Source organism: Desmodus rotundus, chromosome 13 (assembly GCF_022682495.2).
Source record: "Desmodus rotundus isolate HL8 chromosome 13, HLdesRot8A.1, whole genome shotgun sequence".
NCBI lineage: Eukaryota > Metazoa > Chordata > Mammalia > Chiroptera > Phyllostomidae > Desmodus > Desmodus rotundus.
In genome coordinates this window covers 72,147,891-72,175,146 of record NC_071399.1, presented here as the reverse complement: position 1 = coordinate 72,175,146, position 27,256 = coordinate 72,147,891, and the positions used below count along the sequence as shown (strand labels likewise).

General features: G+C 39.2%; 1 protein-coding gene across 5 annotated transcripts in view; it reads left to right on the top strand.

The window, feature by feature from the left end:
* KLF12 (KLF transcription factor 12) overlaps positions 1 to 27,256 on the top strand; it is a 417,210-nt gene that overhangs the window by 164,124 nt on the left and 225,830 nt on the right. For 4 of the 5 annotated variants that reach the window (XM_045201833.2, XM_045201835.3, XM_053916602.2 and 1 more), the window contains one exon: positions 20,760 to 20,849. The exons of the other annotated variant lie outside the window; for it this stretch is intronic. In XM_045201833.2, coding sequence (XP_045057768.1) covers positions 20,760 to 20,849 — 90 coding nt within the window. The remainder of the gene's footprint in view (positions 1 to 20,759; positions 20,850 to 27,256) is intronic. 5 annotated transcript variants of the gene reach the window in all.

Genomic DNA, 27,256 nt, shown 5'->3' with positions numbered 1-27,256 from the left:
TGTGCCTGCTCATGCATCACCTCTCGTGCAGAGTTTTTTGGTGAAACATCAAATCACCCAGGTGACTCAGCCCCCTACAGCCCAGATTTGGTGCCCTGTAATTTCTGGCTTTTCCCAAAACTAAAATAAATTTTGAAAGGTAAGAGATTTCAGACCATTGATGAGATTCAGGAAAATACAGTGGGGCATCTGATGGCTATTCCAACAAAGTATTTTGCAGATTGGTTTGAATAGTGGAAGAGATGCTGGGAAATCTGTGAGGTCCCAAGGTGCCTACTTTGAAGGGGACTGAGGCATCACTGTCCTATGTACAATGTTTCTTGTATCTTGTATCTTCTTCATAAGTGTTTCATAGCATGTAGCTGGAGACTTTCTGGACAGACTTTATATATCTTTGGTGAGGTGTCTGTTTTATGAAGATTTTGCCCTATTTTTTAAATCGCATTGTCTGTTTTTGTTATTACTGAGATTTAAGAGCTCTTTGTATATTATTTTGGGTCACAGTCCTATATCAGATGTGTTTTTTGCAACAACAACATAAAAAGCCTAGTCTGTGGCTTCTCTTCTTCTCTTGAATCAGACCAATTTATGATTATTTCTTTCATGGGTTATGCCTTTGGTGTTGTATCTATATCCAGCATTTTCTAGGTTTTTCCTATCTTCTATGAGTTTATAGTTAAATATTTTCCATTGAGGTCTGTGACCCAATATGAGTTAATTTTTGTGAAGGATATAAGGTGTACTTCTAGATTCATTTTTTTTGTGTGGATGTCCAGTTGTTCCAGTAGTGCTTGTTAAAAAGTCTGTCTTTGCTTCATTGGATTTCCTTTGCTCCTTTGCAAAAGAGCAGTTGACTATATTTATGGGTCTGTTTCTGGCCTCTCTAGTCTGTTTCATTGGGCTATTTGTTCTTTTGCCAATACCACACTTTCTTGATTACCTTAAGTCTTGAAAATGGGTATTGTTAAGTCCTCTGACTTCATTCTCTTTCTTCAACATCGAGTTAGCTATTCTCAGTCTCTTGCCTGTCCATATAAATGTACAGTCAGTGTCGATTCCACAAAATAATCTGCTATGATTTTGATTGTGATTGCATTAAATCTAAAGGCCAAGTGGGAAAAATTGACATTCTGACAATATTGTCATTCTACCCATGAACATGTAGTATCTATCTACTTATTTAGATTTTGTTTTCTTTCATTAAAATTTTATAGTTTTCTTCATATACACCATGTGAATATTTTAATTTGTATTTAAGTATTTAATTTGGGGGCAGGTGCTAATGTAAGTAATAATGTTTTAAAATTCAAATTCACTTATTCATTGCTGGTTTATAGGAAAGGGATTGAGTTTTGTGTATTACCTTGTCTTTTGCAACCTTGTAATAATCATTCTTAGTTCCAGGAATTTTTTAGTTGATTCTTTTAAATTTTCTACATAGATCATGTCAGTTGCAAAAAAGTGAGACAGTTTTATTTATGTCTTTCCAATCTGTACACCTTTTATTTCCTTTTTCTGTCTTAGTGCGTTAGCTATGCCTGACAGTTCGATGTTGAAAAGCAGTGGTGAAAACTGACATCCATGCCTTGATCTTAGTGGAAAGCATTTGATTTCTTAACCATTAAATATGTTAGCTGTAGGTCTTTTTTTTTAATATATTTTATTGATTATGCTATTACAGTTGTCTCATTTATCCCCCCTTTATTCTTCTCCACCCTGCTCCCCGCTCCCACCCTCATTCTTTCCCCCCTTAGTTCATGTCCATGAGTCATACATACAAGTTCTTTGGCTTCTACATTCCCTCTACTATTTAAGCAGTAGGTCTTTTATAGATGTTTATATTAGGGTTCTCCAGAGAAATAGAGCCAGTAGGAAATATATATGTAGATATATAAGATTTATTGTGAGAATTGGCACACATCATTATAGAGGTTGAGATGCTACAATGTGCTGGCTGCAAGCTGGAGAATGAGGAAGGATGGTGGTATAATTCAGTCTAAGCCAAAGGCCTGAGAACCAATGGAGCTGATGATGGAAGTGCAGAAGTCCAAAGGCTAGATAGCCAGCAGCTCTGATGTCTGACAGTGGGAGAAGGTAGATATCCCAACGCAGGAGGAGAAATAGAGCATGTGCCTGTGTTGTGCCCTTCTGGTCTGATCAGGTTGCTGCCTGCTGAGGTGGGTGAGGGTGGATCGTCACTTAACTAAGTCAAATGCTGTAATCTCTTCTGGAAACGAGCTCACAGACACAAGCAGAAATAACTTTTTACCAGCCATCTGGGTGAGCTTTAGACCAGTCAAAATGTCAGGGAAAATTAACCATCACAGTGTTCTTTGTCAAGTTGAGGAATTTCCCCTTAAACTTAGGTTACAGAGAGTTTTTGTCATGAATGGGTGTTGGATTTCTGTCAGATGCCTTTTTCGCATGTATTTTGATGTGATCATGTAATTTTTTTCTACTTTAGCTTATTGATGTGAGGGATTAATTTAACTGATTTTCTGATATTAAACCATCCTTACATGCTTTGGATAAATCCCACTTAGCCACGGTATGTGATTGTTTTTATGCATTTTTGCATCCCTTTTGCTAATATTTTATGGAGAATTTTTTTTCAGCTATGTTTATGAGAGAGATTAGTCTATATTCTTTCTTGAAATGTCTTTGGCTTTGGCAATATGGTAATACCGGCCTCATATATTGAGTTAGGAAGTATTTCTTCTGAAAGAGATGGTAGGAAGTTGTTATCATTTCTTATTTAGATGTTTGGTAGAATTCACCAGTGAACTCCTTGAGGCCTGGACCATTTTGTTTTGGAACGTTAGTAATTCTTAACCCAGTTTCTTTAATAGATACAAGTCCATTGAGATGTGTCTTTCCTCTTTTGTGGGTTTTGGCAGACACACCTTTCATGGTAGTGGTTGACTTCATCTACTTTATCAAATTTGTGGACATAAAGTTGTTCACAGTATTTTTTATTATCCTTTTACTGTCCGTGAGCCATATAATGATGTCCCTTCTTTCATTTCTGATATTAACTTGTGTCTTCTCTCTTTATTTCTTAGCCTTGTTAGTAGCTTATCAATTTTATTGATCTTTTCAAAGAACCACGTTTTGGTTTTGCTGATTTTCTCTATTGATTTTCTAGTTCCAATTTTATCGATTTCTCCTCCAAACCTTATTATTTCTTTTCTTCTGCTTACTTTGAATTTAATTTACTTTGTTTTCTAGTTTTCTAATGTGGAATGTTAGATTGTTGATTTTTAGGTATTTCTTCTTTAATCATGTATGCATTCAGTGTTATAAATTCCCTCTAAGTACTTAATTTGCGGCCACCTACAGATTTTGATAAGCTGTATTTTTATTTCATTAAGTTCAATGTATTTTTAAATTTCTCTTGAGAGTTCTTTTTTTGACCCTTTTGTCCTTTGAAAGTGTTTCGCTTCTCTCCAAGTATTTTGGCGTTTTCCAGCTATCTTGCTGTTACCAATCCCCAGTTTAGTTCCAGTGTAGTCTGAAAGCAGACATTGTATGATTTCTGTTCTTTTAAATTGATCGAGATGTGTTTCATGGTCCAGAATTGATGAATATTCCATTTAAGCTTGAAAAGAATGTCTAATCTACTGTTGTTGGATGAAATAGGGTCTAGATGTGAATTATATCCTGTTGATAAATGGTGCTGTTGAGTTCAGCTAAGTCCTTACTAATTTTCTGTCCACTGGATCTGTCCATTTCTGATGGAGGGGTGTGGAAATCTCCAACTTTAATAATGGGTTCATTTATTTCTCCTTGAACTTTTATTTCTTTGCCTTACATATTTTGATGTTCTGTTATTGGATACATACACTTTAAAGAGTGTTGTGTCTTCTTGGAATATTGACCTCTATATCACTGTGTAATGTCCTTCTTTATCCTTGATGACTTTCGGGTTTATTTTTTAACATTTGAGCTTGAAATAATATAGCTACCTCTGCTTTCTTTTGATTAATCTTAATACAGTATATCTTTCTCCATCTCTTTACTTTTAATCTAAATGTGTCTTTATATTTAAACTGTGTTTCCTCTAGACAACATATAGTTGGGACTTTTTGATCCACTCTGACCATCTCTGTTTTTCAGTTGGTATATTTAGACTATTGATGTGTTAAATAATTGTATATGTAATTGATTAATATCCACCATATTTACTACTAGTTTGTATTTGTTGCAATTTTTTTTCTATTTTATTCTTCCACACTTTTTCTGCCTTTTGTAATTTTATTGAACATTTTAAATAATTCCATTTTCTCTCTTAGCATAACAACTATGCTTTTTCTTTTTTTTTTACTGTTTTAGTGATTGCCCTAGAGTTTGTAATTTCCATTTACAACTAATCCAAGTCCACTGCTAAGTAACACTGTCCTGTTTCAAGAATTGTGTGAGCACCTTATAATAACAAAATATTCCTAATTTATTTTTCCTCTTCCTTGTGTCAGCCCATCAAAGGCATTCTTCATTTGTTAGTGTTTTTGATTGCTTGTATTTCTTTTTTTTTTCAATTGCATTTATTGCGGTGACAGTGGTTAATAAAATTTTTTAGGCACAATCCCACAATACATCATCTGTGTACTGTATTGTGTATTTACCAACCCAATCAAATTTCCTTCCATCACCATCTGTTCCCATTTACCATCCTCTACCTCCCCCTCCCCAGACACCCTCTCTCTGGCTGTCACCACACTGTGGTCTGTGTCCATGAGTCTTCCTGTGTTTTCATTGCTTAATCCCTTCACCCTTCTCGCCCAGCTCACTACCCCCTTTCCTCTGACAGCTGTCAGTCTGTTCTCTGTGTCCATGAGTCTGTCTCGACTTTGTTAGTTTATTTTGTTTATTAGATTACTCATGTAAATGAAATCACAAGGCAGTTGTCTTTTTCTGACTGGCTTATTTCAGCCAGCACATTCCTCTCTAGGTCCATCCATGCTGTTGCAAATGGTAAGATTCCCATCTTTTCTTCTTTTTTTTACTGCTGCGTAGTATTCCATTGTGTAAATATACCACAGGTTTTTTATCCACTCATCTACTGATGGGCACTTGGGCTGCTTCCACATTTTGGCTGGTGTAAATAAGGCTGCAGTGAGCACAGCGGTGCATGTATTCTTTCGAATTCGTGTTTTGGGTTTCTTGTAGTAATTTAATGGTAAGCTGTGGGGGAGAAGCATTCTATAGTTTTGTGGTTAGGTTTCCGTGTTTTGGTGAGCTTGCGCCTGTCAACTGTGTACTTCATCAGTGCTTCTCAGCTCCCGCCCCCCCACCACCTTAAAAGGGACAGGATGGCTAGATGTGGCTCAAGTTGTATAGTTTCCTTCCCACAGGCAGTTTAGGTGCTGATAAGACCCTAGCAGATTAGGCTCAAGTAAGATGCTCGCAAGGGCAGACCTTGTTAGAAGAACTTGATGTTCCAGCATTTTTCAAATGGAAATTCTTTCCCCGATGGAAGTATGGGGGGCAGTTTCTCCAATATTCACTCTAAGGACGTGGTACAGCTCCTGGAGATAAAACTCCCGTAAGTGTGGGTATCCCCTATAACTTCATTACCCTGGGGTTTTCAACCCTTGGGCTGGTCCACCCTGAGCCTCCACTAATTCTCCAATTGCAGGTCACACTTCTCTGCCCCAGCACTGTTCACACAGAGGTGTTTGGTCTGGGGAGGGTTGCGCTGGTGAGTTGTGGTTTTCTGCATTCTCTTGTTTTTCTCTCCACTTTGGGGGGCAGCAGCTTGCCGTAAGAGCTTTCTTCACTGATAGATCTAACAGAAGTTGTGGTTTTCTGTTTATTCAGCTTTTTACCTGTTGTTCCCATGGACTGGCTACTTCAAGCTTCTTACATGGCGGAGCAGAAACTGAAAGTCCCTGAGGATATTTTTAGTTCTTCCAAAAATACATCACTGAGAACCCAGTTGTTTCCTCTTAACTCTCTAGGAATTTTCTCAAATAATTCCAATATTGTTATATAACCGGAGACCCTGGCCTTAGCAGTAAAAGGCCCGGGGAAGTGAGAGAGCAGCACAAAGGGTAGAGAGTATAATTGTCTGTGCTTGTTACAAGAGAGCATATTTTGTTTAAAAATATGACAAGTGTAAATCTCTGTGCTCCTAAACTTTTCCAGATAAGAACAGAAAAGATGGATTTTTCATAAGACTAAAATCTTTTAAAATAACTCACTGGCTGTTCTTTGTAGCACCCCCCCACCAAAAAAAAAAAAAGTATTTGGCCCATACTTTCCTTTTTTTAGGATGCTAAATTTTTAGTACAAGATAACAGAATAATGCATCCATTTTCTATTGTTGTGGGAATGCCTAGAACTTAAAAAGTCATAGCATTTGCAGATTAGATAGCAACATATCATAGGTTTCTGCCTAGTGGGTATAGTTGCAAACATTAGTTAGCCCACTTGCAATGTAACAGTTCAGTGTATCAGTCACAAATATAACTTAGACAATAAGTTTCTTTTAACTCCACCTACTTTATTTTTAGATTAGTAGTAGTTTAGATGAGATTAATTAGTAGTCATTAAACTTTAACTATAACATGAATATGCGTGCAGCTCTGTGTGTGTGTGTGTGTGTGTGCACACGCTCTCCTGGATAAAAACTAACTTCTCTCTCTCATTTGATTTCTCCTCCTGTTTGTTTCTCCACCTGTTTGGCTCTTTTTTTTTTTTTTTACCTGAAATGTTGAACATCCAAGTATTTCTTTTAATTACACAGAGAATATAGGAAAATCATAAAATGTGAGAAAATTTGTCAAGGCAAAAATGAAAATACCATTCCACATACTTGTAGCTCTTTCTGTCTCCCTCTCCCATCCTGTGTTATTAGCATTGTTTTTGAAGTTATGGAAACATATTCTTCTGTTATCTCTTCCTCACTTAATTATGCTCATTCATCTATTTACAGACAAAAAGCTACGTATCGTGAATTTCATGAATAAATATTATTCAGTTGTTTGTATATTCTGTAATCCATTCACCCACCTCCCTATTGTTTGGCATTTAGATTAATTCCATTTTCAATGCCATAAGCCTTCCAGTGTTACACACACTTCCGTGTGTGCTTGCTCAGTCGTTTTCTTAGACTGGCATTTGTAATTAACTTCATTATTTTACTGCGATACAAGTAGGTCTCGATGTTTCTCATTCATTTGTTTACCTCCTGCCTTTTTTCCAGAGTGTAGCGGGCTGTCCAGTATACGTGGAAAGGAAACAATTGCACTTTGCAGTATTTGAGGCTGCTGTCCCCCCAGTTTTACACATGCAGAGTGGTGATGCCTCACAGTGTACTGATTGGGACGACTAAACCATGTACTTCTGGGCAAGATAAACTTGACCACGCTTTGCCCTTTTAAAAATCTAATAACAATAAAATTTGGTTTTCAAGAGCATTTATCTGATACTGTGTTGAAAAATAATGCTTCTAAACTATTATCTCTTCATGTTCAATTTTAACAGCCATGCATGCTAATTATATAATATGTAAATATATTACATGATATTATAATATTACACACATAGTATATAACCATATACATATATGTGGCCACATATAATATGTAACCACATATGATACCTTTAACTTCTTTATAAGTGACGTATGACCCTTATGTCCTTATGTGCTGGTAAACTTAGGAATTTTCCTTTATCTGACTCTTATTGCTTAAAATGCAGCCAGATTTTCTAAGCCTTCCTTATTTCCTTAAATTTTATCTGACATCAAAGGTCAGGGAGATTCTCCTCGTGACTGGTTTAAGTTAAGCTAGTTAAGACTTAGACCTAGTTAGGGAGCAGTTTCCCAACGTGTCTCTGGCGGCAGAGTGGAAGAGGAGCGGTAACGGAACTGGCGCGCACGAGACAAAGGACCAGTGGGGATGGAGAGGAAAGGCTGGCTGCGAGTGGCCCAGGAGTCCAGTAAACATTTCATATGAGTTAGCAAAGGAATGGTTTCTTTTTCCTTCCCCTCCCCCCTCCCCTCCTCTTCCCTCCCCTCCCCTCCCCTCCCCTCCCCGCATATGGAGAAATCCATATGTGTAGTTTTTTCTTTTTAATCCTTACCCAAGGGCGTGTTTTCATTGATTTGGGTGAGTGAGAGGACAGAGACAGAGGCAGAGATGAGAGACATCGATACGAGAGGGACATCGATTGTTTGCCCCCCATGTGTGCCCAGACTGGGGATCAAACCTGCAACCTTTTGGTGTACAGGGCACTGCTCCAACCAGCTGAGCCACCCAGCCAGGGCCCTATATGTAGTTTTAAATTTTCTAGTGTTACATTGAAAGTTAGAAGCAAAATAACTTTAGTAATATATTTTATTTAAGCGAGTATAACCAAAATATTGTTTCAACATGAATCAATTAAAAATTAATGGGATATTCTACTTTTTTTTCATATAAAATCTTCAAGATCCAGTGTGCATTTGACATGTAAAGCACACCCACATTGGGACTAGTCACAGTCCAGCTGTCTGATAGCTGGTGGTCACCCAGGCACCATGGATAGGGACTCTGCATGCACCACGGGGAGTGAGTTTCTTGTTTGCCTTTCTGGCCTGTCTCCCATCTTCTGAAAGGGTTTCCTTTTTCTGTTTGTTTCTTTGAATTGGCAGTACAATGTCCTAGAGATCTACTAACCCTCACATTCTTAGTTTTTTAATTTGGGGGAGAAAAGCACTCTTCCTTAGCAGGGACATTGCAGCAGTTTGGCTCACATGACCTGTGGTGGTTTTCGTGTGTTCTTTGGCCACTGCACCTGGACAGAAGTGACCCCTGCAGTTGCACAAGGATGTAGAGCATTTTATGTTACTTCAAGACGACATTCCTAACAAAGTTACTCATATGTGGACAGGCTTGTGTTTCAGTTCATATCGTGAAATACTCTGTTCTTGATAGAGGAGTCGGTCCTGTTTCCTTTGTTTTCATATTTCTCTCTTTTTGTATTGTTGTTCAAGTACAATTGTCTCCACCACTCCCCCTCCCCAGCCATCCCCACCTCCCACCCTCAATCCTAGCCCCCTTTGTCTTTGTCCATGTGTCCTTTATACAGTTACTGTCAGTTTGTTCTTAATTTCCATGTCTCTGGTTATATTTTGCTTCCTTGTTTGTTTTGTTGATTAGGTTCCACTTATAGGTGAGTTCATATGGTATTTGTCTTTCACCGCCTGGCTTATCCTGTTTTCTATGAAGAAAGCAAAGGGGGGGCATGTGAGAGGCAACTGATGGATGTTTCTCTCACAGGTGGGTGGTTCTCTCCTTTTTCTCCCCCTCTCCCCCAATCTCTGAAAAGAAGTAAATAAAATCCTAAAAAGGATATATCATCCAGCAAATCTGATGTAGACTCAAGAAGGAAAACTTTGTCTTCTAGTTCCTTGTTCAAAGTTAAGTCACCATGTCCGTTTGGGTAATTATAGTCTCTTCTTTTGGGACTTTTCTGAGGCTAAGCTGCTCGATTCTCACTGGCCACGTCTCAAGTCTGGAGATCTCCACTGTAGTTTGAACTAATGAGCAAGTCTGTGGCTCCTTTCTGGAATCTTTGCACTCGTGGGAAAGTCTGGATATGCAGACAGGGGAGAAAGGATCTTTAAAAAATAATAAAGCCATCGTATAAAATGTTGCCAGTTTCCCAGCAAGTGTGTTCTAACGTAGACTATAAATATTCTTTATATCAGGTATTTTCTATTAATATTGAGGTAGTGCTTATACTATAGGGCAATAAAAGTAAGATTCTTTTCTAATGAGTTCATTATATTAGTAATTATAAAACAGTGTTTCTTCAATGGGGCACTTTCTGCCCTCGACCTCTTCCCCCTTGGCATTTGGCTGTTTCTGAGGGCATTTCGGATTGCTACAGCTACGGGGGTGAGGGAGCACTGCTCGGATGTGACGGCAGGATGCAGGGATGCTGCTGAACAACCCACAGTGTGCAGGACAGCCCCACAGCAGAGAACCACTTGTCTAAATGTCTGCATTGTAGGTGTTGAAAAGCCCTGGCCTGAAAGAATATCTGAGTTACGGCAGTGGACGTCCTAAGGATTTCCTCTCTCTATGAGCAACATTTATTTTAGCCACAGTCAGCATCAAATAGCGGGGAAAGGTGATAGAAACTTTCTGGGTACAATAAATTATACAGGTTCAAAATTACACTGTTTCTGTTTTCATGGGGCAGGTTTATTAAGAGGCTGGCAGGAAGCAACAAGACCTGAGTAAACACATTGCAGTTATAATTCCCTAATAAAAAAGTATGCTTCAGATTTCTGCTGAATGAATTTTGTTTCTTTTCTGAATTTTATTTTGTCAGACCAGTAATTTTTAACCGATGTGCCGCAAGACTTTTGAAAACATGCGATACCTGACTTTTTAGTGCGAGACACTGACCTCTTCCCTGAGATTGTCAAATAAAAAAATGACAATGGCCAGCACAACAATAACCTTTCTGTGTGAATGAATCAAAATTATACTTATATTTTTGTCAGATGAATGAAAAATATAGTATATTTTTTGGTGTTCCACAGAATTTTAGTGATTAGTTTATGTGTGCCATGAGATGAAAATTGGAAGTACCCACACAAGGGGAGAAACAGCCCTGGATTTAATTGATTTACACTCATACCTATGGAATTTCTAGGTTGGGGTAAAGATGGTTGATCAATGAGAAAATGCAGAGATGGGGGAGGACTTTCGGACATCCTCCAGCATGGGTAATGGCATAGAGGTGTTAGTAATTCTGGCTTCATATTGCCTTAAATGCAGGCAAACTTTAAACCTTTAGCCTCTTATTTTATCTCCTACATAGTTCTTCTGTTTTCATCAAATAATTTTGCAAGTTTTCCACAGCTCGATTACAGGCCACTCTGTAGGTATCTTCTTCAGGAAGTAACATAGATGTCAAATAGATCGAGTAGTAAATATCCTTCTCTAAAACAGTATATTTCTGGGCAATCGTGTGACATGTAACCCTAAGTCGGAGCTTTCTAGTATTGCATCAAAGGCGCTGGTTTACCAGGAAGAGCCACATGGTTGTGTCTAGTAGTCGGAGACTATGAAGTGTCCTCCTTAAGATGTCCGTGCAGAGGCAGGTTGTGGCCCTGTGTGACTGGTGTACATCTTTGCAGCTTTAAACAGATTAAATAGTTTGCTGTTGCCATCCATCATGAGAAATATACATGAATTGTGTAGATCAGTCTTGCATCCTCAGTATTTTGAACAACTGTATCATTTTCACTTCAGTTATGTAATAGTTCATAAAGAGAATCTAACACACAAAACTCAGTGATTCTGCAGCCAGTCAAACAAAAATTGGATTAAGACATCCATTCCTAAAAGTAAGTTTCGGAAGAATGTGTGAAATAGTATTACTGTTACTATTAATAATTTAAAATTTTAAATATTAACTATTAACTTAAAATACTTGTAACGTGCTAAAGCACTTCATATGCATTGTCTCACTGTATCCTTAAAACCGTTCTGTGAGGTAGAAAGTTATGTGCGTGTTACACATAAGAAAACTGAAACCATGACAACGCTGTACACCAAATGGGTCCCTCTGTCCGACCCAAGCATCTGTTCATGTGTCCCTGTTCTGGACAGCTCTCTAACTCACACTTCTCTGCAATCACAAAAGCGTACAGAAACGGCCTAGACGCGGGAGATAGAGTGCTTTACAAAACATAAAAGCTAAGCTAATTTGAATTCTTGACAATGATTTTGAGATCAAGTGGAAGTAAATATGGAACAGCATTGCCAAAAAATGTCAGATTAATTTAGGATTTGGATTATACATAAACATTAATTATTATGGTGAAAGACATCATTTATGAAATCTGGAAAAAATCAAAGCTAGAGGTGGATATACAGTACTTGAAAATTGACAATTCATTTTGGGTTGAGCCTGTGCACTTGGCCATTGGTGAGCACCTAGGAATGTCTTTCTCCACTGCATCCCCTGGGTGCAGAGTGTGGGGAAAAGAGAGAGAGGGAATGCATGGCCATTTTGTATGTGTCTGACGTGGGTGGCCAGACAATTGTTGATATAATCTTTTAATAGCAATTACTTTTCTTACAGCTTGGACAACATGACAAACCCATGTATATAATACTTTCAGATGCTTCGACAATACTTCTGGGATGAAAGAAACTGTAAAGTTTATTTTCTTCTACTTTTTTGTAACCCACATTAAAAATCAATATTGTGCCTAGGGTTTTCAAGGAATATAATATATTTGGTACCAATCCTTAACTAAGTGAGTGTTTACAGTATGAAACAAGAAGGGACGTGAATATAGATTCTTGGAGGAAGGGGGAAAACTAGTTTATGTGTTTAACTGTTGACATATTTTTCTGACCACAGAGGAGAACTTTAAGGTTGATCTTTCCCATTTTTCTTTCCCTTAGAATAGTCACAATTTTAAAAAATTAGCTTGGATTTTTATTTCTCCTTCCAATTCTTTCGCTTATTCCCAACTCTTCAATACTGTTCCTTCAGGAGGCAAACCCTCTACAGCCCATGTTTTCATAAGATAGTTCATTTTGGGTTTGCTAAGGAGCCACTTGACATCATCATAAACCAAGAAAGGTGGGAATACAGGTCAATAGTCATTTCCTTTGTTTCCCACAGAAAATAAATGACTTCATACTTGATAGTAATGTTCCTTCTCTCTCGGCCCAGAGGACCAGCCTTGTTATTTCATTACATACTGCGTTCACTGTTCTGGGTGGCTTCTCATTGCAATCCACATGATTTTCATAAAGGGAAATGGCTAGCGAGTATGTTCATGTTCAGTACTCGTAAGCTTGTACTTTGGCAAATATCTATTCTGGTTTTATTTTAAAGTTTTGATAACCATGAAAGTCTGTAGAACTGATAAATCCTAGAGAGAGTGTTGATAAAAAAGCAGAGTTAATTCTTTCCTTGAATACATAGCTAATAAATGGACTTGTTTATATAGTGTTTTTTGTTTTGTTTTGTTTCTTCCTTTATTTCAACCAAGCTTGTGTGATTCCAAGTTTGGATAGATTTGACTTTATATGTCTATTATAGGATAAGAGAAATCTCCCTCTGTTTGTAAGCAAAAAACATACTGGAATTAAACAATATACCCAGATATTCATGTATTCTTGAGTGTGGCAGCTCCTTTACAGGATATTGGAGGCATATATGACATGGTTGACTTTTCTTACTGGACTTCCTGTCCCAGCCTTCACATGCCATCTGGGAAAAGCAGTGCCTCCTTGACCTTCCTCTGCCTCTCTCAACCACCACATGCTCTCTTCCTCGTCATTCATCAGACGCTGTTCATACGTCCTGTAAACTCTCTAGAATTCCTTCCTCCTCATTATTCCCTCTGCCACTGCCTCAGGTTAAGCTCTTACCACCTCTCCACTGGGCTATCGTGATAGCCTGTGAACTGGTTGCTCTCCCTTCTGCATCAAATCCCGTATGTTAAACCATCTTCCAAACTAATTCAAGTGCTGTCTTTCTAAACGCAAATCTTAAACACCTTATGCTTTTGCTTAGGAAGCCTTCAGGACTCCCTGTTGCTGTCTACTGGGTGATGCCGAAACACATTCCTTCTGCATTTGCCTCAAGCCTTTCTATCTTGGACTTGTACCCCTAACGACGGGCACACAGCAGGCATTAAAGCAGTATTTTTGAATGAATAAATGGATTACTATAATATGTAAGACCCATTGCTATCTAACCCCAAGTTACCTGTCTGGGCTCATCCCCAGTTCCTTCTCCAATGAACGTTCTGTTCCAGCCATACCAAATCTTTTTCTGGTTTTTGACCTGGTTTCTGTTCTCCAGTCTCTGGCTTGCCTGTTGTCTCACGCTGTGCCTTATGTTCACAAATGTGGCGTAGATAGAAGGAGAATGAGATGATTTAGGACCGGCAGTGATCCTCAGTGTATGTTTCTGGAGAGATTTGGCCAACTCGCAGTCCCCAAGTGCTTGCAGTGCTTTAGAATATGACAAAAATAATAATCTATTACAATTTGTATTAATTCTGGGGCTGAAAGTATTACTTAGAAGCTCAGATCACATTTCTAAATTATTAACATAAACTATCTGTTGTGGTGGTAATTTAGCACTTTGCCGACACAGGACATAAAATGATATTTGCTATCAGGAAAATATAAGCTACTGCATTGCACACACAGTTTTACCAGTCTTAGGAGAGTCACAATTCCATGTCTGAGTGTCAGGTATTTATGGAAGGGTTTTGTTTTTTGACACTGAAGACAGATATTTTGGAATGATGTATATATGGATCACTGAAACCACTGAAGGCGATTTCAGTTGAGAGTCCCAATGGATCTGTAGTTTGACTCTTAGTTCTGTCATTAAAATACGGTCCTCAGTGCGACATCTATTCTCCCATGCTGCAAAGCAATGAGAGAGAAATGGCTAGGCTGGAAAGGCAAAGTCTGTATCTGAGGTGATGAATTTTTGGTAACAGGTATATGCCCTCTACAAAATTGACGAATCTGAGGATATGTGAGCAGAGAAAAATATGCTTTTACATTCATCTAAGTGACAATAAGTGAAATGTGATGTCCAAATGTATCTCTCACGAGTACAAGGTTAAGTTCCAGTATCATCCATGTCCACGAAACTATAGTGAAAATACTGAATGGGCCACCAAGGATAAGGATACCTTCAAAACACTGTGTAGCAGATGTGAATGCCATAGATTTTTCTGGATGTTGAATCAGGACAGGACTTATTTGCTAAATTAATTATGAGATATTTAAGGAGGAAGCGGGGAGGGGGAAAGGGAGAGAGAGAGAACAAGAGGTGGTTAGTAGCTCATCTTGAATTCAGACTTGTTCGGTTTGCAACAGAGTTGTACACTTAACCAGTCTTGTGACTGTGACGGTTTAACCTCCTGTACCGTGTAGGAGATGACTCCCCTCCACATAATACAGCATTGGCCTCTTGGGTTGCTCTAAGCACAGGACTTGGCCCATAGTAAATATGCAAGCAGTAGGTTTTGTGTTTGTTACCAAGAATAATAAAATGGTTGTTGTTTTCTCCTACTATGTGTTTTTTTGCATAATAAGAGATAACCGAAACCATTGGCTGAGTATAATTCTAATCTATTGTTACGGTAGAGGTGACTCAAGAAGGGGAGACCTGTGAAGTATGCGATTGGTATTTTAATAGGAATTACATTGAATCCGTAGATCACTTTGGGTAGTATGCACATTTTAATGATGTCAATTCTTCCATCCATGAGCCCGGTATATGCTTCCATCTATTTGTATCTTCCGTAATTTCTTTCTTCAGTGTTCTATAGATTTCTGAGTACAGGTCTTTTACATCCTTGGTTAAATCTATTCCTAGGTACTTTATTTTTCTTGTTGCTATAGTGAATAGGATTTTTTCGTAGTTTCTCTTTCTGATAATTCATTCTTGGTGCACAAGAATGCCATGGATTTCTGAATATTGACTTTGTTTCCCACTACTTTGCCAAATACCAATGGCGTTCTTCAGATATGAATGTATCTAGAACAAACATTACAAAAATTTATATGGAACCAGAAAAGACCCTGAATAGCCTCAGAGTCCTGAGAAAGAAGAACAAAGTTGGAGGGATCACTACATCTGGTATCAAACTATACTACACGGCCACTGTAATTAAGACAGTCTGGCACTGGCATAAGAACAGACACACAGATGAATGGAACAGAACAGAGCGCCCAGAATAAACCCAAGTCTCTATGGTCACTTAATATTTGACAAAGGGGGCACGAGCCTACAATGGAGTAAAAACAGTCTCTTCAATAAATGGTGTTGGGAGAACAGGACCGGTACATGCAAAAAAAAAGAAACTAGACCACCAACTTACACCATACACCAGAAGATCCTTAAAATGTGTAAAGTCTTTAAATATGAGTCTTGATGCCATAAAAGTTCTAGCAGAAAACATAGGCAGTAAAATTTTAGACATCCCATGTGACAGTGTTTTTGCTGATATATCTCCTAGGGCAGGGGAAATAAAGGAAAAAATAAATAGGATGACATCAAATTAAAAATTTCTGCACAGATAAAGAAACCATCCAAATGAAAAGGGAACTGACTGTATGGGAGAACATATTTACCAATGATACATCAGACAAGGGTTTACTTACCAAAATATGTAAAGTACTCATATGACTCAACACCAGGAAATAAACAATCTAATTAAAAAATGGACAAAGGACCTGAACAGACACTTCTCTAAGGAGAACCAACAGATGACCCATAGATATATGAAAGGATGCTCAGCATCACCAGTCATCAGAGAGATGCAAATGAAAACCAATGAGGTGCCACTTCACACTGGTCAGAGTGGCCATCAGAAACAAATCAACAAACAACAAGTGCTGACGAGGATGTGGAGAAAAGGGAAACCTAGTGCAATGTTGGTGGGAATGCAGACTGGTGCAGCCACTGTGGGAAACAGTATGGAGTTTCCTCAAAAAATTAAAAATGAAAATGCCTTATGAGCCAGTGATTCCACTGCTGGGAATATATCTTAAGGATCCTGAAACACCAACTCAGAAGAACTTATGCACCCCAATGTTCATAGCAATAGTGAAGTGTTGGAAACAGCCCAAGTGTCCATCAGTAGATGAATGGGTTAAAAAACTGGTACATTTACACAATGGAATACTACACAGCAGAAAGAAAGAAGTAAGTCCTACCTTTTGTAACAGCATGAATGGAACTGGAGACTATTATGCTAAGTGAAATAAGCCAGTCAGTGAAAGACAAATACCATATAACCTCACTTATAACTGGAATCTAATGAACAAAATAAATGAATGAAAAACATAGGCCAGAGACATGGAAACATGGAACAGACTGATAGCTGTAGGGGGCTGGAGGAAGGTGGGGAATTGTGGAAGGAGGAGGAAGGGGCTGGTCCAAGAACATGTATGAATGATGCATGGACACGGACAAAGGAGAGGGGATTGACTGTGGGCTAGAGGGGTGGACTGGGTGGAGGGGGCAAAAGGGGAAAAAAGCTGGGACAACTGAAATAGAATAAACAATAAAAAAAGGAGAGAGGTTAACTTCCTTATGAATTTTTTTAGCAAAAATCTAATTTTCTTATAATCTAATTCTTTTGCTTTTTCTATAGGAAAGTGTACTCAAGGATGATACTTCTAACCAGTTGGCACACTTAGTCATAAAGCTTTGAGAATCTTCTATGAAAATGCCTTAATCAGCGTGGTACAATGAATCCTGAATAGCTACGCTGACATCACTGTTTAACATAATGTGGGTATGGGTGGGGGCAATTCATATTTCCCATCTGTAGCCAAAACTGAAAATTTAAGATGGATACATATTTAAGTGACTCTGCCCTGTACCTTGAGAAGTCAAAACACCAGTAGATACTTTTGGCTAATGAAGGGAAGCCTTGTTTAAAATTGGGTCTATTGAATATTGACTGGCCTACTCTTTCTCGCTGCAGTTGTACAAGTTAGACGATCCATAATCAGGAGGGAGTAGGAGGGCAGATTGTAGTGCTTAGCCTGGAAAGTCACTCCCCATTCTGTGTTTTCCTGCGATATGCTCATTGAGTGTCAGTCTCTCTCCTTCCTGCGTGTTCCACTCACAATATTTTGATTTGGGAAGACCGATGACCGTTGTGTTTCCACAGCTTTTGGCTACAGGAGCTCTATCTGCTGGACAGTTGTATTGCCAAGTCTTGTTTGCCAAATGGGAGTATCCAGAGTACCATTCTCATTCATTCGCACGTAACTGACCAACAGCCAGCTAATAAATCTGACGGTAGTTTTTGCTTTAATTGACAAAATTTACTCATACAAAATAACTTAGGTGTTCACATATGTGTATATACATGTACATATGAATGTATTCACACATGTATAAATTATATAGTGTTGTATAATATCAAAAATGTTATGACATAAGTATACAAAGAGAACCATGTTACGACAATTGATGACTGTGTAATTTTATTACCTCTTGGGAATCGATGGGGCTATTGATTCCACCACAGAAGCAAATGTGTTTTGATTAATATCATGGCAGGGTATGTTTGACAGCAATTTCAAATTGTTAGAGTTTATTACACATTGAAAGTCTACAGTCACCTGAGATGGCGTATATTTGGCTTTAGCTTACAGAGAGAAATCTACCCATGTTTTTCCCCAGGACGGTGTCCTCAGTGCTGTGGAGTTACCACGCACTCTGTAAAAAACCATACCCCTTTCTGGATACTCCGGGAGGTGTTGTGATGCTCAGTGCTTATGTTCTGCTAAACAGGGTTAGCGTCATGAATGCAGAGGTCAGTATGCGTCGTCTGTGCTTACCGTATGACTTCCAGGCATGTGTGCAGATTGAATCTGCACTGGTCGAAAGAGTTTAATAGTTGAGGATTGGTTCCTTAGCCGTGAATGTTGTCATTTACGGTGTTTATCATGGGCGTGGTTGTGGATCCTGGAAAATCAGGGAAAGAGAAATATTTCCAGGGAAAACTTAACTTCTTAGAAATATTTTGAAAATGCGTTTTATTTTTTCACTTTTACATGAAACTGAGGTGCACACCCTTCTTTAACACAGGTAGAATTATTCAAGAACAACAATAGGAAGAAAACCATCCTGAACATACAGCGATATTAAATGTGCTCAATGGAACATGAACCCAGTCAGGTTTTCACGATTTATCAGTTTTTACCCTCAGAGACTCTGGTTAGCTTGCATTTTTTAAGCTAACGAGTTTATCACAGCCAGTGAGGAAAATGGTTAAAGTATATCAGCTGTAAATTGGTACAAAGCACTAAAAGGGACATTAGCCTCTAATCAGATTCTAACAGTTCATTAAACCTGCCTTTCCAGGATGGCTCTTTGTCTCTCCCCTCCTTTGCAGAGCATCTTCCTTTTTTCCTCTCAACAAGACCTCCTCTGGGGTAGGAAGCAATATCAACTCATCCTTCATTGTCTACCAACTAAACAGCCCACGGGATGCTTTGTTACTGTAGATTCCGGGCTGTCCGGGCTGCTGTGCAAGGCGGGGAGTGCTGAGGGCTGGTCGCTGCTAGAAGGCTTTCCTGAGGCTGGATGGTGGCAAGCCAAGCTGGCTGCTTCCAACCACAGAAGCAAATGACACACTGGGATGTGAGATCCATGCTTGATGTGCAAACAACTCGCCAGCCTCCATGAAAGGATTTTAAGCTTGGAACAAATTGACTGAGCTCGCCAGGAAAGTTCCTGCTGCTCTAAGCTCTCTATTAGAATGCAAAATCCCCCCAAAATATGGGCAAGTTAAAAGCAAAGATTAAAAACAGTATCCTGTCGATTTTAATAATAATGTGCATTTCTAAGAAAAGAACATGACATTTATTTTCTTCTTTTTATTACCTAATAGACGACGTACCATGAAATTTGTAAATGTTCATTCGTTAATTATAGAATAAATTTGCTTTTCCTTCTTGTTGATATTTTGCAGCAAATAGTTGTATTAAGAGACCCTATACATTTTATTTCTAAGAGTATTTTTCTTAAACAAAAAGAGGAGTCAAGAAATAGAAATAATTAGAGCTTCGCTATACTGCACTCTGTTGGTATTATTTGGTAATAAAAACATTTAATTTGTGATTTATTGAAGTGGAAGTTATTCTCATTTAACTGTATGGTAGAAAAGCAACTACCGTAAGAAAGGCTAAAACCCTGAGGTTTAGAAATGATATTAACCTTTGTTACCAGGTAGACAAAATATTTTAGAAATAGACCTCTTTTTCTTCTAATAAGATCACTTTAGTGCCATATAGGTACATTCTATAATGGAGCGAAGGAACCATTCTGAAAACTCAGTCAGATTTAGTCAGTTCGGTCTTTTGGTTTAGTCAGTATATTAGGCTAAAGTTGGTGTTCTTAATGTTTTAAAACATGAGCCAGATTCTGGCCCTAAGCAAGCACTGATATGAGGCTTTCTGACTACCTTCATAGGTTATTGACTTCAGAAAACCCCCCAAAGCAATGGCAATTAGCAGCAAATAACCTTGATTTAATCTTTCTATAAATATAGTTTGAAATTCCATTGAGCCACAGGAGAAATAAGGTTTTCCTTTTAAGAGGAGGCTGATTGAGCCCAGCATATACCAGAACAAAAAAAAACACATTATTTATTCTTTGGTTATGACTTCAGCTTAAAAATTCACTCTTAATCCAAGACTTGTGTTAGTTGTTTTTAAAGACGTTTGGGGTTGATATGTAAAAATTTGTGTTTGGTCCAAATGGCCATGGTACCAAAACTCAGTGTACTGGAACTGTATCACCCAGTTTTTAAGAATTTGAGCCAATAATTTGAGGATGTATAAATCTTTTTATCTGTTTTCTTTTTTATGGATTTCTAGATGCAATACAACCTCCAGAACATGCCTTATATTTCCTTCTACTATAGCAGAAGTGTGATGAATTGTCCCAGCCTCGTATAAATTAATGTAATGTTTCCTTACTCTGGTTTATTACAGTCTGACCTCCAACCCTGAGGTCAGAGAATCAGACTGATTGATTCAACTTCTTGGTCATTATTTCAAATGAAAGTTCAGAATGAGGAGATAATTGGTTATGCTGATACTCTCATTTAATTATACTTCATTGTTAAAAAATTAGGTTAGCGGCACCAAGTGTACTACAGCGAAGGCAGAGTCTACCAGATGTGTCCTCCTTTGAATGCTTTAACGCTGAATTTCCCTCTCTCTCTTTTTCATTCTCAGAATATCAACCCCTTTGGAAACAGAATGTTAATGCTTGATGGGATGCCGGCAGTCAGAGTCAAAACAGAGCTTTTGGAATCTGAACAAGGGGTAAGCAGAAGCTTCTGACGTGGCCACACCCCCTTATAACAGTGGCCGGCGTTTGCAGGGCATCCTCAGGTTGGCAGGATTGTTCACTGGCCAAAGCTTTATTCTCTTGAGTAAAATCATCTGAGACTGTGGTTGATGCTCACCCATTTGCAACCTCAAATATTACTAACTTGGAAAAGTTAACTTCCTGAAATTAGGAAGGTTTAGTGACCTTATAAGAACCATATGGCTTTATTTAAATTGGTGAATGTTTGAAAAGCGAATAAAAATCCAAAGCAAGAGGAACTACTAAAAAAATAGAATGCGAATATAAATTCAATGTCAAGATATCTCAGTTCTTTCTCAGGAAATTACAACGTCCAGGTATGGGAATGTGACTGTTTTTTTGGGTGAATTGCTCTTTTGACATTTGTGTGTATTTTTTTTTAATGCCATCAGGAGAGGGGACAGTTGGTAAAATTGAGGTCACTGAGTTTGAGCATTAAAGCAAAAGAAATTTTATTTCACAGTGTATAGCCAAATTGACGAATTAATTTATGGCTACTAAAAATAAAAAGGTTTAAGAGCACAGCTAGATTTCTTATAAAGGATGTCAGAGACTTTATAATTGTTAACAATTATAGCTTCACCAGTTACAATCATAATAAGGGCAGTGCGGTCACTTGCAGCGTCAGCTGACCACGTTTTGAATTTAAGCGAGCAGGCGTGGCTCCAGTGTGGGAGTGCACACAACCCACCTTCCTTCCTACAGCACCACCACCACTGTGCCTGTGCAGATGCCTGGGAAAAGGACATAAATTACAGAAATACTTTTCCTTAATTTGACCAGTGTGTCTCGTATTCAAAAAATCAAAGCTAAATATTAACATTATTTTATAATTAAACAATCAAAATAAAATGTAAATGTGAATAAAACCTTGCTGTCATAAAAATCAGGGCGAATAAATTCATGTGGGCTGACATTCAAGGTCTTAAATACTGTTGTTCCAAGAGGATTTCTAATGGATCTGGATGGTAGCATGGACGGGCTTTCTCCAGTACCTTCCTCATTCTGGAGCCGTGTGTGGCAGGCTATGTGACGCCTCAGTGTATGTTTCTCTACTTCTTTGTAAGCCTGTGTCCGAAACACCCTTGTCACGTGGAGGATACCACTTCACTTCTATGTTCAGGTTTGATTTCCATGTCTCTCAAATGGACTTTGTGGACCAGGTCAACCCCAGCTCCACAGTTCTGTGCATGACACAGTGACTGATTGCATAGTGTCAGCTCCAGACTTAGGCAATAGAGCATCATGGAAGAAAAAGGCAGCGATTACTATTATTTGTTCAGTGTGGGCAGACCTTCAGAGAAAGCTGTTGTTTCACTTGGATTTTCTAGCCTGCCTTCTCAAGTTAAACTCTCTATCCTCCAAATTAACTAGTTCTCACCTTTTCAGTTTAACCTAACCACGGGAAGGTTTGTTTTATTATTTGGAGTTCTGTTTTTTTAATCTAAATATATTAGCATCAGTTTAATGGAATACATTTCTGCACAACCCGTGCTTAACAAATGATACAGACTATCACATCGCATTCAGAGAGGGTAGTTTTTCCCTTCTGCTGCTGGAAAAGTGAGGAAGCAGTGCATTTCACAGTGTCGTTTTTATTTCACAATACATATGGTCTTCAACTTGAATTCCAGTACATCCACTCAAGTCATCATGGTGGAGGAGGGCGAAAAAGAACAGGAAAAAAGTCAGAAAATGCTACCTGGGCCACTAGTCAAAGCCAGGAGAGTGTATGATTGTCACGGGTCCTGGGAATCGAACGATATCTCAATACTGCTCTCCCTTTACTATTACTTTTCAGTTCTAAGGTAAAATTTGCATGAACAGTTTAGGTACAAAAAATCCCCACATTCCTAGAGGTTTTACAACATGAACATTTATAGAAACTGTTTTTCTGTCCTCATAAAGGGAAAGGAAAAATTGTAGGTTCGTAGGGTTTACTTAATGCCAGTTCATTAAAACCAGTTCTCTTCCTCCTTGTGAATGGAGCTGATATTGGTACTTTAACCCTAATTTGGAGGGAAGTAAGACATTGATTTTATTCTTTTTCTTAGTTTTTTGTGTACTTTTAAAATACATAATGGGTGCATTTCATTTTCTTTTACAGTAAAGCTTCAGGAGAAGCAGCCAGCGGTGTTTAATGAAATGAATTATGACAACTACTTGCAGAATACAGTAATTTATATTTAGTAATTTGTCATACTTTAAATCAGCTCTTCTTTAGAATTGGAGATACAATCTAGAATTTCAGTGAACTTCATTTCGGTCACTGTACTAGAGTTCTCTGGCGATAATGGGATGGATAACATACTATGTCATTTCAAAGTCTCAGAACTATTTTTAGATAAGGAGTGCTAGAATTCTGAAGGTTGTTTTTTATTTCAGTCTTACGGGACTCTTTCCACATTTATTAGTAAGGCTGAAGCTTGAGTCTTCAAAAGAAGCTGTAAATGTAGTGATGAGATTAATCACACGCCTGAGTATGGCTTTTTCAAGAGATGACACGTGTTGGTTACAGTGAACAAAAGGTGATAGGAGAGCATTTATGTGTCCCACCAATGAACTGACAGCCTGAAGTTGGTGCGTTGCTTGGACTCGGAAATCACTCTGGAAAACCTGGTTCTGGGACTCTGTTTATAAGACACAGGCATTAACCTCCAGTCGTTCGGGAAAGAAAAGTTAGTCTGCCCTTCGGGCTACAGGCAGCATTGCAAGGATGTGCTACTCTGCATGGACCTCGTGTTCATGGACCGTGAAGGCATTCCTTTGTCCTCTCCTTTTTGCTGTAAACAGTCCCTTAGGTCTGTTCCCGTCAGCTGGGCTTTATGGCCCCTTCTTCAGGGGAGGCAGGACCTTGTGAGCGTGTTTTAGAGCCTGAAGAAAGACTGTGAATAAGCCGAGGACAGCCACTCTGCCTGTGAACATGCTTGTGTTTCTTGAATCAGGTTGTAAGCGCTTAGAGGGCAAGAACTACTTCTTTTATTCTTCTGATCGTTCCTGGCACATGATAAGTGCTCAGTAAGTACCGCGTTATTGAACTCATCCAGGCACTACAACTGGCAGGTGAAAGACATGAAACCATTCAATAGCTCGTTACAAACCTGTTCCATCTTCCTCACAGGGTTGTTGTGAACATGAAAATAAAACTTGAAAATACTGGAAATACGCATGCTTACTGGTGGCAAAGGTCTTCGTCTTGTACCTGGCCTGGATGGATAGGCTGGCATAGTGGCCCCAGCTCTCTGTGTCTTCCTTCCGTTTGGCATTCTCTGATTCTTTCATCCTGAGTTTTGTGATGTCTGAGTAGGTAATCACTGCAGTCTCCAGAAATGCGACTTCAGTTTTCTTCAGGCTTGTTGGTAACAAAGTGCATGCTGCTAAGCAGCCCATGGGAAGGGCATGTAGTCTTGGGGTCCACTTCGGGGCATGGCGAGGATTGTTGGAGTAGCTCTTTGACCTTTGGTGCTCGCGTCCTGCTGTTACCAGGGCTTCAAATGCAATCAGCCAAAGGATGCACTGACGTGGTAAGGACCAAAGCAGGTAGATGAGTACGAGAACTCCAGGACGCAGAGAAAAAGGCACGAAACCTGATTGTAGTCCTGGCCCTGCCTTTTGCCGGCTTGAATGACTGGGAAGTTACTTCAGAGCTCTGGGCCTGTAGGCCGTCCTCTGTATAGCGTGGGTGTCGGAGAGGAAAGAGGCCTTCCCAGGTTCAGCCTGGCAGTCTGTGCTCCTGGTAAGGGGCAAGGAGTGGGAGAAAGCATTTCTAACTATGAGTTTAACATCCCTGGTACAGTGACACTACCTGTGTGTGGAAGTAGAAATGCATAGATAGACTTTAAAGTGAGAATCGAGTTCAGGTGCGTGCTCAGCCAAGTGCCAGAGGTGTGGATCACAGTAGGTCTTCATCCGCTTGTTTCTCGTTACCTAGGAAGTTAAGTGAGCTACCCAACCTCCCAAGAGCCTCCTGCCCAAGGTGGATGCTAAATAAATATTGTCCTTTTGAAGAAAAACAGGAATAAAAAGGGTTCCATTGTTTTAGTTTCTATTGATGCAATTTTCATAAGGCATTCAGTAAAGAACAAGTTACAAAGATGTTAATTTACAATTCTAAAAGTAGATTTAAGGTAAATCTCAAATTGGAGCTCTTGTTTTTTTTAATTTGAATTTTTATTTAAGTATATCTGGAGATATGTTTTAAATTCTCATTAGATTTTACCTTGTGAAAAGCAGAATAATGAAGCCAGAAATGAATTATTAATTTAACATAAAAGTAATCTAAGATTTTGGTGCGGTGATGGCGTTAGGCGACAATTTTTTTACCGAGGAGTTCTGCGTTCCCACACTTGCAGGGTAGTGCTTGGTAGACTTACAGACGAAATGATCCCGTATGTGGGACATGCTGCAGGATGAAATGGAGGGAAGACTGGACGCGGGCAGAAGTGAGACTGGTCAGGGTCCCGCCACCACCAGGTGATGGGTGCAAGACGGCTTGTTGCACTGTTCCTGCCTGATTGTTATATGTTTGAAATTCTTTAAAGAAACATGTCTTAAAAAAAAGAAACGGAGAACTCTCTTAATAAAAATATGTATTTTGAAAAGAAACATAGGTGCAGAGTTGTTGGAGGGAGACAAGAAAGAAGCTTTTCTCCGTGACCCTCACTGTTTTCTCAGGCCTGAAGACTCTGCCCCAGGGAAGGAGCTGGCCTGAGTCCCTCCACCAATCACGGCAGTGGTGCTGCCCGTGGTCACCTTGTCTCTTTTCTCTTTCAGAGGCAGATACACCCCTGATCCTTGGACAGGTGGATACAGTGGTGGCAATAGTGTGGCGGGGGTTGGGGGGAGATGGATGGATGGATGGATAGAGAGAGAGAGAGAGAGATATTGGGTGTCTGGCCAATTTTAAGTGCTCCAAGCAGTCCGTAATTACCTGGTATGAAGCCCCTCAGTGTCCGTTGTGGGGAGAGAGCCCAATGTCTGTGCCACAGCCTTGTAGCTGGGAAGCGTACTGGTAGGGCGCAGACAGCACAGGTTCATTTGTATTCGCCACGGCTCCTTAGCAGAAAGTACCAGCCCTAGTCAGGCCAGAGATCCCCCTGAGCGCCCTTACTTTAGAGGTGGGGCAGCGGAGAAAGACGGCCTTTTCCCAGGAGGCAGCAGAGAGTAACTTCTGCAAACCTTTCCGCAGGACGTTCATAACAAGGTGAGGCAGACAGTTCTGTATCACAAAGAACTGACTCGCACCACTAAGCCAGCTTTATTGGAACTTCCTTACGAGCAGAGCTTATACTTCATGTTTCTGTTTATTTCTTATCATCCCGGCTCAAGGAGTTTATAGAAAGGCAACGCTCAATAAATAATGATTAATTCAGGTGCTACTGATTGCGAGAGCCGGCGTCACACTGTAGGAATGAGAGGATTTTGAGGTGGGTACTTTTTTGGAAAAGACCCCAATCCTTAGGCTTTAATAAAAATAAAATAGAGATGGGTGTAAGTTTTGTTGCTGAAACTAGACATACGCTGTGCATACACTTATGTAAGGCAATTACATTAAAATTCTGTAGCTGTGGGGCGGGGGGGAACAACAGCAAACCTGACTTTTTCTGTTCCTCCGTAAACCATGCTGTTTAATCTGGCAAAGATTTACTATACATCTGTGTGTTAAAGCTTACAGTAAGATAGTGTAACTGTAATGGCTTTATCAGAGGAAGAGAAAAGGCATTATTAAAATGCCATTTGATTACCCTGTACCAGGCCCTCATTTACTCCCTCCCTTACTGTGGGGACAGGAGGCAAATTAGCTAGTGAATTGGCAGAATTATCTTATTCATATAAACGTGCTCATCATTGACGTACTCTGGTTTCTCTTCAAAACGCACAAATCTTCGCCTTTTAACTTGCTTATCATTGAATATTCTCTGATGACCCACTATTTCAGATCTTTTGATCTGTGGTGAAATCTTGGCATGTCACTGCCTGGCTTCAAAGAAAAACATGCAGAATCTATGTGATTGCTAATATGAGAAGACCATTTTTTTAAAGCAGGCAAAAAAAATAGCTGCACTTGCAAAAGTCATATTTTAGGGAAGAGATAGTCTCCACTAAAGAAGCAGAGCTGGACGGATTGTAATAATGTCAGAATGGCCAATAAATGTATTAATAGAAAGAACTGAAAATCAATGAGCTGTGATAGTAATTACAGATAGTACCCAAGGGAAATACAGCAGACAGACAAACCCTTTCCCTTAGGGCCTGCCCTGAGCAAAGCTGTGAAGTCAATAATCCTGCTCTCTTTCTTTCCCACTAGTAATGCACTTTCTTCTTCAACTGCATTCTCCTCCACCCACTCTGCAGACACCTG